Source organism: Fundulus heteroclitus, chromosome 20 (genome assembly GCF_011125445.2).
Source record: "Fundulus heteroclitus isolate FHET01 chromosome 20, MU-UCD_Fhet_4.1, whole genome shotgun sequence".
Classification (NCBI taxonomy): Eukaryota; Metazoa; Chordata; class Actinopteri; order Cyprinodontiformes; family Fundulidae; genus Fundulus; species Fundulus heteroclitus.
Genome location: NC_046380.1, coordinates 10416614 through 10426220, shown reverse-complemented (window position 1 = coordinate 10426220; position 9607 = coordinate 10416614). Strand labels below are relative to the sequence as shown.

Below are 9607 nucleotides of genomic sequence, written 5' to 3'. Positions count from 1 at the left end.
AAAAAAAACAATTGTGTTTAATAGTTGACACTCTTGTTGAAGGGATCCTGGGCTGGCTGGTGAGTGTGATTCCATCCCTTCAGCAGAGTTTTATTGAAACAGGATGGCTGGCGTAACAGCATCTATAGCTTTGATTCTTGTCAATAAGGCCTGCAAGGGTTAAATACTACCAAAGCTTTAAGCTTGAGGTTATCAAATATTCAGGTGGGTCTTTTTCTAATTCAAAAGATCTTAGCATTAGTGGGCAACAAAGTTTTATGCAGACTTTTCGTTTCATTTTTTTTTTAAAACATCGGGAAAAACATCTTTTTGCCGACAGCTTTTTTTGTGGTATGCAAAGTAACAGCATGTTGGCACTGGAGTTAAGGTAACTTCACTGCAAAAAAAGGGAACTAAAAGTAAGTAAAATGTTCTTGAAATTAGTGTATTTTCCTTGATTTCAGCAGCTAAATAAGACTATTTGCCAATGGAATAAGATTTTTGCACTTAAAATAGGAATAACTCATCTCCATCATCTCATTTCAAGTGCAGGATATCTAATTATATTATTGTAGGGGTAAAAATACTCATTCCATTGGCAAATAGTCTTATTTAGCTGCTCAAATCAAGGGGGAAAAACTAATTTCAAGAAAATTTTACTTACTTTTAGTTACCTTTTTAAAATGAATGAGCATCTATAGGGCTGTTCATCACAAACACACACTTAAGCAGGGTGTCAACTGTTAATTTATTAACATTTTAATATTCCTATTTGTCTCCTGCAGGTAGCTTCGTATAGAGCTTACTGCAGATGGAATCTGGACAACTTAAAGGATTTCCCCTCGATCATACATGTCAAATCCCGGTTCAGTGACATTTCTTCTTGTCATTTAACAAAAAAATAATAATATACTTTGGGAAACAGCAAACTGTTATATACCAGTAGAAAAGTTGTGGTGAAAACAATTAGTCCTCCAGTAACAGTAAAGATCATTTCTAACTGAGAAGGAATGCACGCCCTAAGGACTCAAAGCATGATTGGAATTTTTGCTTTTGTCGTTTAAACAACCCTTTTTTACTTTTGGTTTCATGTGAGCATCAATAAATGCTCCATTTCTGCTTCAAAATATGATTGCTGCGTAAGGCCCTGACTGTATGCAGGCATAGATAAACACTGAGCTGATTCACCCTCACAACCTTTGACTAAATCTAGTCTTCAATGAGGATTTCAGGACAAGAATAATTCTATGCAGTCAGAAAGTGGACCTTGAATTCTCTATAAAACATCATAATATGTCTCCATGCATCGGCACATTTCAGAGCAGAGTTAACTAATCTCAAACAACATATCTGCTTTTTATTGTTGTCAGGGTTACACTGCTATTCATCGGAGGGGACACTGAAAGACAGCTAGCTGTTTTTAACCATACGCTCATTTCTGTTACGAGAATGAAAGCACACAAGGAATCAATGCATTGCCTAAATGAAAGTGGGAATGGTGGTTTTCTTATTTTTACTACAGCTAAATGAACTGAAGACAGGGAAACCCTGCAAGCCAGGGAAAAAAAAAACCTTTCAAACTTTAAACACTCAACTTGGCAGCAGTAATCGAGTAAACACATTTGCATCTGTTGGGTTGAAACATGCAAACGCTCAATGATCTCCGTCTGTCCGCGACGCCGACGCGGAGCTTTCGGTTTCCATATACAAAGTAGGAGTTTATGGACTGACGCAATGTTCTGAAAGCATTCTGCAAAGCATCACCATCTTCCACATCTTCAGTCATCTGCGTGCTTAATTATTCATACGTTTCTTTTTTTTTATCAACAGATTCCATTAGCCTCTTCTTATTTATGTAAAATGGATTTCACTGTAATGGCGTAGAAAATTGTCTGAATGCACAACGTGCTGCACGAACACCCAGTGCCAACACAGGTAAGATTAGTTCAAAGCAATCAGTGACAAAGACGAAACAGCTAAACAGTCGATGTCTTAATAAATCTAGAGAAAAAAACAACATATAATCACTTTAAGGTCCATAAGAAAAAAAAGCTCCTGTAGCTTTAAATTACTTTCTTATGAGTGCCAGAGGAGCAGTATATAACATGGCAGCGCTGCTATTCTCAGCTCACTGTGAGAAACATCTGAGGCAAGAACGTGTCTTCGCTGATTTGACCAGAGATCACTGAGTCTGTATTCCCACTCTTACCCTCATCCCTCCCTTTTTTTTTTTTTTTCAAACAGCCGACTGCAAATCTCTTCTCTGTGACAAAGCATCGCCTGTCAAGAGCGTGATTCCAATGAGAGGCACTTTGTGATATGAGCGGTGCATTAATGTGATTAACCCACACTCTCTATTGCTGTTTGATACATTGGCTTAGAGGCTCATGTCAGTGTGTATTCTTCTTTATTGGCATGATCAACAGGTAATGGCAAATGCACTGCCGCAACGAGCAGAGCCAGGTAAATACAGCTGTAATCAAGAGTAGGGAACAAACTGTTGTATGAAATAGAATTAGCGCCGACTTGAATAGACTAATCCTGCAATTTTACTTAAGAATTAAGGCCAATTAACAGTCAAATTAGCCTATGAAACTATTATGCTCCGTGCATATTAGTAAGCTTGCTGAGAATACTTTCAAAGATACAGATCCCGGAAAGTCTTAACGTACATTGTGCATTTAGGCATCCAAATGCTGAAGTTTGAGCAAAGCATCAAAACGAGGAGGAGAGGGAATCGGAGTTATTTTGAACCTGGCGTGGCGGTTGGTTCCAGACGGGTTGAGCATTTCTGAAACTGCTCATCTTCTAGGATTTTCATGCACAGCCGCCCCCTGAAATTGCAGAGACTTGATGGGGGGGGAAAAATAGAAAATGTCTCACAGGCAGCAGTTGTGTGGACAGAAATGCCCTGCTGATGGGAGAGTCGAGAAGGAGAACGGGGTGACGGGTCCGAGACGCCGCTTGTTACAACAAAGATGCAGCGTTTGGAAGGCGATCTCGGGAAAGCACAATACGTCAAACCTAGAAGCAGATGGGCCATGGCAGCGGAAGACTGCAGGTTCCACTCCTGTCAGCTAAGAACATAAAACTGACGCTACAATTGGCAAAGGCTCGCCTAAATATAACAGTCAGAGCTTGGGAAAAAAGCTGCCCGGTGTGATGAGTCTGAATTTCAGCTACCGCTTTCAGAGGCTTGGGTCAGAATTTGATTTAAATGGCATTAAATCATAGATCCATCTTGCCATCTATTGGCAGTTGTAGCTGCTGGTGATGTAATGGTGTAAGGGATATACTCTGGTCCCACTTTGAGTCCCTTAGTGCCAGAACAGCATGTCTTAAACACCATGGCCTACCTGAACATGGTTCCCATCCATGTACTTCCCTTTTTCACCACAGGGGACCCATCTTCTGGTGGCTGCTCCCAACAAGACGATGCACCATATGGCAAAATTTAAAACACCTCAAACGAGTTTATTGAACGTGACAGTTAACTTTGCTCCACAGTCAACCAGAATCCAAAATGATCTCCATTTGAATGTGGTGAAACGGGAGCTTTACATTGGCGTGTGCCGCGGAGAAACCAGCAGCAAGTGCATGGTCCCGTCATATCAACATGAACCAAAACCTCTGAAAAATATTTCCAACCATTGTCTAATTGAGGCCATTCCAAAATGAGCCCGGTTTAAAAGGCAAAAGGACCTGATAAAGAGGCCGGTGAGAGAAACTGCACACGTAAAGGACTCTGGAAACAGAAGCAGAATGCATCAGTGCAAACAAGACATCTTGTTTACATGTGTTTCATTTATTCACACAGCTAATATTAGCCTACCCAAAAGACAAAAGAAGCCTCGTTGCGCCGGCTCCACCGTACGCCGCAATGTGAAATTATTCATCTGCTGTCAGAGTCGTCATCCCTTCAGCTGTACACAAATGACTCCGTGCCTACGTTTCCAGCTACACGCCGATTGCAGCTGTGCAGAGATTTACGTGGCGGAACGGTAAATCTGAGAGAAAAGGACTTTTGAGACGCCGGCCGTGAAGCTTTTCCTTTGAATGCTCGGTTGGTGCTGCGGGCGTTCGCAGACATGCGCACTCCTGCTAACCAAGGTGTGTTTAGAGATAATGTGAACGTGGGCACGTCCACAGCTTCGTCGACTACCAGGCCTCGAGGTTGGCTCGGTTTGAACCCTTTTTGGTTCAGGAAACTTTCTTTTACGACAATAACTCACTCTTTACTATCAGAGACAATGTGGGTTTAGTGTCTTAAACAAGCACTCTGTGAAACATGGAGCTGCTGCATGACCCACTGATCCACATATGGCCCGCATGGAAGTAAGAGAAACCTTTTAGCAGTCACTAGAGAATAGATTATACACAAGAGGAAGCAACAGAGAACTCTAGGAAAGCCGTGTGCAACTCTTTCACCTCCCGGATCAATAACAGAGAGGGATAATAGCCCATCGTGCATCCTTGTCTCTTTATCCTTGCCCCAAATCCCAATTTTAGCCTTTGCATGCACACACCCCTCCATCTTCCCTCCAAAGCCCCGCCCCGGCTGTCAGCGGCAGCAGCACCACAGGAAGTCCACCATCTCCAGAGGCCGATTCGGACCGATTCGGCACAGGAGGATGTCGGGGGAAAATGCACGGCGGGAACATCTGGCGCACCGAGGGACTCGTCCCCGCTTGCTGTCAGCACCACCGTGTTATCGGCAGTGCTGCGGGCGTTCCTGGTAACAGCTGATCCCCCAGGGCCCCCCGGCCTCCAACTGAGTGGAGAAAATCCACTCGCTGACTCAATTATGCAAGAGGTGTGAATTAAACATGAGATTACCACACCGGAATGTATACTCATAATGCAGATGTGCACAGCGCGTAATGAGGCAACGTAGCAGCCCCACCTCTACACCGATGATAGGGGGGATTTGGAAGATCAATGTTTTTTTTTTTCTTTCCCTCCCCAATCTCATCATTGACAAGCATAGGGCAGAATAACAGGATGTTTAGGCTGCTAAGGATGACAGTGAAAAATTATGTGATGGGGGGGGGGGGGGATTTTACCGTCTTTGTCACTGTTACTTCCCTGTGAGCTTTAAAGAGGAGAAGCAGCCTTGTGTGGGAGTCTGCCTGAAGCCAAAGGCAGGGCGGATTTTTTCTCCCAGTCTCTCTGTGTTTCTTTGTGTCTCTCTTCCCGCCTTGCTCTCTCGTTCCTCCATGCCCTTTATTAATCATCCTTGGTTAGTTGGGCAGAGAGCATGGTGTTAGTAGCTCTGAGGAGCGCAGAGCCATGAAACACACACACACACACACACATCTCCAAGTGCATGCACACTAACATGGACTTGGCGCGTTCCTTTATTCAAGCACTTTTCTTTTCTGCTTACAATAGACGTGGAGAGAGAAATCAATATATTATTAAATAAATTATAGGAGGAGAGGCTGGTAAACACGCATTCAAACGCATGTCCACCCATGCGGCGAATACTCGGGGACTCTGGCCTGAGGTTCTGAGACTCAGCTGCTGCTGCTGCCGCTGATGATGCTGATGTAACCTTTTGAACGAACCCAGTTGGTGTTGGGGCATTCCAGCTCCAGCGCTTATTCAAAGCGAAGCACATCCAGCATAAAACACAAAGCAGCCCCATCAATCCTGAAGCCTTGCGTTGGATCCATTCCTAAGAAACTCCACAGATTAAGCCAACAGTTGGGACGGTGAAGCCAAATTCTTGGCAATAATGATTGGGACAGTCCACCCTCCCCGCACACACACACACACACACACACACACACACACACACACACACCAATATGCTTCTGTGACCAATGGGCTAAAGCTTGGATGAATAATGGAAGGGGGAAACTGACCCTTATTTTTATGCTTGTAAGTGCACTTAGCTGAGATGGCTCCAACTGGGCTACATGCCATTATGGCCATTATCACTCTTCGATCTCCCTGAGAAAGTGCTGAGAGAACTGATCATTAGAGTTTATGGAACAGAAAGCAGTTACAGAAGTCTCGGGTTCTCCTGCAAGAAGGGAACTGTGGCTCTTAACTTTTTGTTGTATTTTTTTTTTTAAATAAATGATTTATTTCCACTGATGCAATATCGCCTGCACATTACGCGCGTTTGAAAGGGAAAACGCTTGAGCCAATAGGCTGACGGTGACCATTACCTGAGCTCACTTCTGAGCACAATCATGTGTTTTTTTTTTTTTTTTTTTTTTTTTGTCGTGCTTTGCGCATGGTGGCACATATCAAAACGCTCATCTTACAAGCAGAGCTCAGGTGACGTGCCAACAGGAGCGGTGGGAACTGAGAGCGGGGGTGGGGGAGACGCACCTGGTTTGACGGTCTTCAGGCGAATCGGCTCCCGAAAGTGGCGGATGACTGCCAGGGTGTCGCGGTTCGTGAGCCCGCTGACGGGCGTGCCGTTCACCTCGAGCAGGACGTCCCCGTAGTAGGGCAGCTTTCCGACGTGACACACCAGCACGTCCAGCTTCATCTGGCCAATGTGGGGGAACTGTCCGACCTCCGCGCCTCCCAGGATCTCCACCACGGAGCCGAAGTCCCCAAGGCTCCCCCATGACACGGCGCAGTCCACCACCTTGGCGGACCAGTGTTTCTTCTTCTTCAGCGTTCTGGACATGCTCGGTCTCCTTTTATTGTGAAAGAATTAAACCAAAGTGGCGGGAGTGCTCCTCGGTCTGTGGCCGTTAAATAAGCGTGAAGTGACGCAGCCTGGTTGACCCCCAGGAGTTATTCTGCCGACCTGCGGGGGATTTCATCCTCTTGACATGTACGATCGTCTGGTCGGATCCGGTACGGCGCGTCAAACGTCTACGCTCCTGTCAGTCCTTCTCGGCCGTATCGATCCCAAGCGCTTCTTGTGCGTAAAGCAGGAGAGTTGACACCGACGAGGCGGTCAATGAGAGAGTGAAGCGTGTGTGTGCTGCCGTTCTTTGCATTTACGCCTCGACTTGCATCTGGATGAGCCTTCTGGTGACAAGTCGCAGAAAACCCGTAGACGGGATATAATCACTCACTTGGCGGCGGATTGGGGAGCGTTCTGTCGCTGAAGCGAGAATCCCATCGTACCTGTGGGCAGGCGGAGAGGCGACGGGCGGGTGCGCGCACCGGTTCGGGTGTTTACGCAGCTGAGATCCACCCCGTTGTGACTGCGCGGAGAGACATCTGCCGAACGTTTGTCTGCCACAGGTTTGAACACACCTGGCACCGCCGAGAGAGATGTTGCTCTGCTCTGAACCAGCCCCTTTACGCTCGGCGGCAGTTTCCCCGGATTCTCATGCTGGCTCCATCCCTCGGCGTGTCGCGGTACTAAAGGATGAAGAAAAACAACACACACACGCTCACACGCGCAAACAGACTGACGTTGCTCGCTGTGATTTCACGTTCTCTTATATCTTACGTAAAAATTAATTTGGCTGCCTACTTATTTATGCTCTATTTTAACGGATTCATTTTGAATATCATAAAATAAATTACGCGTAATGTGTAAGATTATCTAAAACTGCCCGCGAATATTATCCTGATATTAAATGTACACAACAAATCACGCTTAATAAAGAACCCACGTTCGAAATCGTTTTTTTTTTTTTTGTTTTTTTTTTTTGTTGGTCTGTTTTGGGAAGGAATCTCTAATTGTTTGATGCTTACACAGCGCCACATGCTGACGACATCCAAAAATTGCCAGAATTGCTTCATTTTAGGAGGGCTGATTTGGTGCCTTGAGTGATTCAATTCGTTTTATTTGGACTTTATTTTACGGAAGACAACACAGCATAGCTGTGAGGTCTGACCTTAATAATGCCTGGCTTTTAATATTTTAAATTAATCACTACTTTATAGAACCACATTTGAGGTCCATGTGTCAGCTTTGTAGATCTAGAGGCTAATGTTTACCCATTTTTCTTTGGGAAATAGCTCTAGTTCTAGTCAGATGGGAAGAAAACACTTGGGAATGTAGCTTTTGACGATTTTGCTGCAGATTCTCTCTTTGGTTTTTGGTGTGGACTCAGACTGGGCCATTCCAACACATGAATATGCTGTTAATGTGTGTGCTGGCTGTTTTATTCCAGCATTCACTCCAGTCTCAAGGTTTTTGCCGCCTCCAACAGTCTTTCTTCGAGGATTGACCTGTATTTATCCATGTATATCTCTTCCCGTCATGTATAACAAAGTCCCCCGTCACTGCTGAAGAAAAGCAGCTCCTCAGCAGAATGCTGCCAGGACCATGTGGGCATAGTAATCCAGGGTTTTGCTTTTCCTTTACACACAGTGGTTCACACGTTGGACAAACATTTCCTTTTACACATCATCTGGCCAGAGCACACGCTTTCTCTTCTTATGGTTGCTGTGTGCTCTACATGCTTTATTGAAAACTGCAGACACTCAGGTGTGTTTCTCTGCAGCTCCTCCAGAGTCACCATGGTACTCTTGGCTCCTTCTCTGATTTCTGTGTTGCCTGCCTATGTCTGTTTAGTTGGACCTCTACATTTGCCGTTGTCTTTTCTTTTTTCAGATGATTGAACTGTGCCCTGTTGGATGTTCAAAGCTTGGGGCATTTTGCCCAGGTTTAAAGTTCTCCACAGTTTAATTCCTGCTGTGTTCCTTGGTCTCCATGATGCTGCTTGTTCACCAATGTTCGCCAGCAGACGCCCGCACAGAACAGCTGTATTTACTGCATCCTATGATTAATTTACACATAGGTGAACTCAAAGTAGGACACTTCTAAAGGCAGTTGATTGCACTGGATTATGTTTAGGCATATCAGATTACAAGGGCGGAAAACATAAATGCCCCACGTTTCAGATTTTCCTATGTGAAAAAAACTGAAAAAGAAGTCGGAAATTCAACTACGATTTGCCTTCCAGAGTTGTTCCCTATTTTCTGCTGGTTTATGACGTAAAATTGCAATAGAATATACTGCAGTTTGTTGTCTTATTGAGACAAAATGTAAAATAATTAAAAAAAGATGACTACCTTTTCTAAAGACACTTTATTCATGGATCATTAGTAGGGTTGCATTAAATTAATAATCAGTTTTGGACACTAATAAAGATGTTTACAAAACTTTGCTCCAGTTATTTTATTATTTTTTCCATTAAGCCTTAAAGATACAAGTCTTAATTTTTCCTCTCATCGTCTTTAGAGCTTACTAGATACTTAAGAGTCCAATCATAATAATTGTGTATTTTACATTATTTTTCTTTTGGTGCAGGATTTCATGGACCCTGTGGATGTTTACCATGTTGTCTTTACCAACATCTGTGCAGAACTGATGAAAATTAATTAAATGCTAACAATGCAACTGTTCTCCACAAATACCTGCAGGTGTGAGCAGGTGTCGCTTTCTTCTTTGACCTGTGAATCCATCATGATTACATTAAACGGTAAAAATTTAAGAAAGAAAAAGCTGTGAAACATAAGACAAGCTGGGAAAACACTTATTTATAATGTATCTGGACTAAATTTAATCGCACGTTTTATCGTCTTAGCACAAAAGATGCTACATTTACATAAAAATGTGGGGTTACGTGTCAAGCTGATATAACTTCATGCTTTTTTTGTTTTTCACATTAATCGATGCAGTGTTTTCGCGTGTTAA

At 43.8% G+C, this 9607-nt stretch overlaps 1 protein-coding gene across 4 annotated transcripts in view; it reads right to left on the bottom strand.

Moving 5' to 3' along the window:
- Positions 1-7500, bottom strand: part of LOC105928038 (membrane-associated guanylate kinase, WW and PDZ domain-containing protein 3) — a 171814-nt gene extending 164314 nt beyond the window's left edge. Inside the window, exon 1 of one of the 4 annotated variants that reach the window (XM_012865109.3) lies at positions 6322-7500. In XM_012865109.3, the coding sequence (XP_012720563.2) occupies positions 6322-6628 (307 nt within the window). In that variant the 5' untranslated portion in view covers positions 6629-7500. The remainder of the gene's footprint in view (positions 1-6321) is intronic. The other 3 variants (XM_021317845.2, XM_012865107.3, XM_021317844.2) reach the window with 3 other exon arrangements.
- Positions 7501-9607: the final 2107 nt, after the last annotated feature.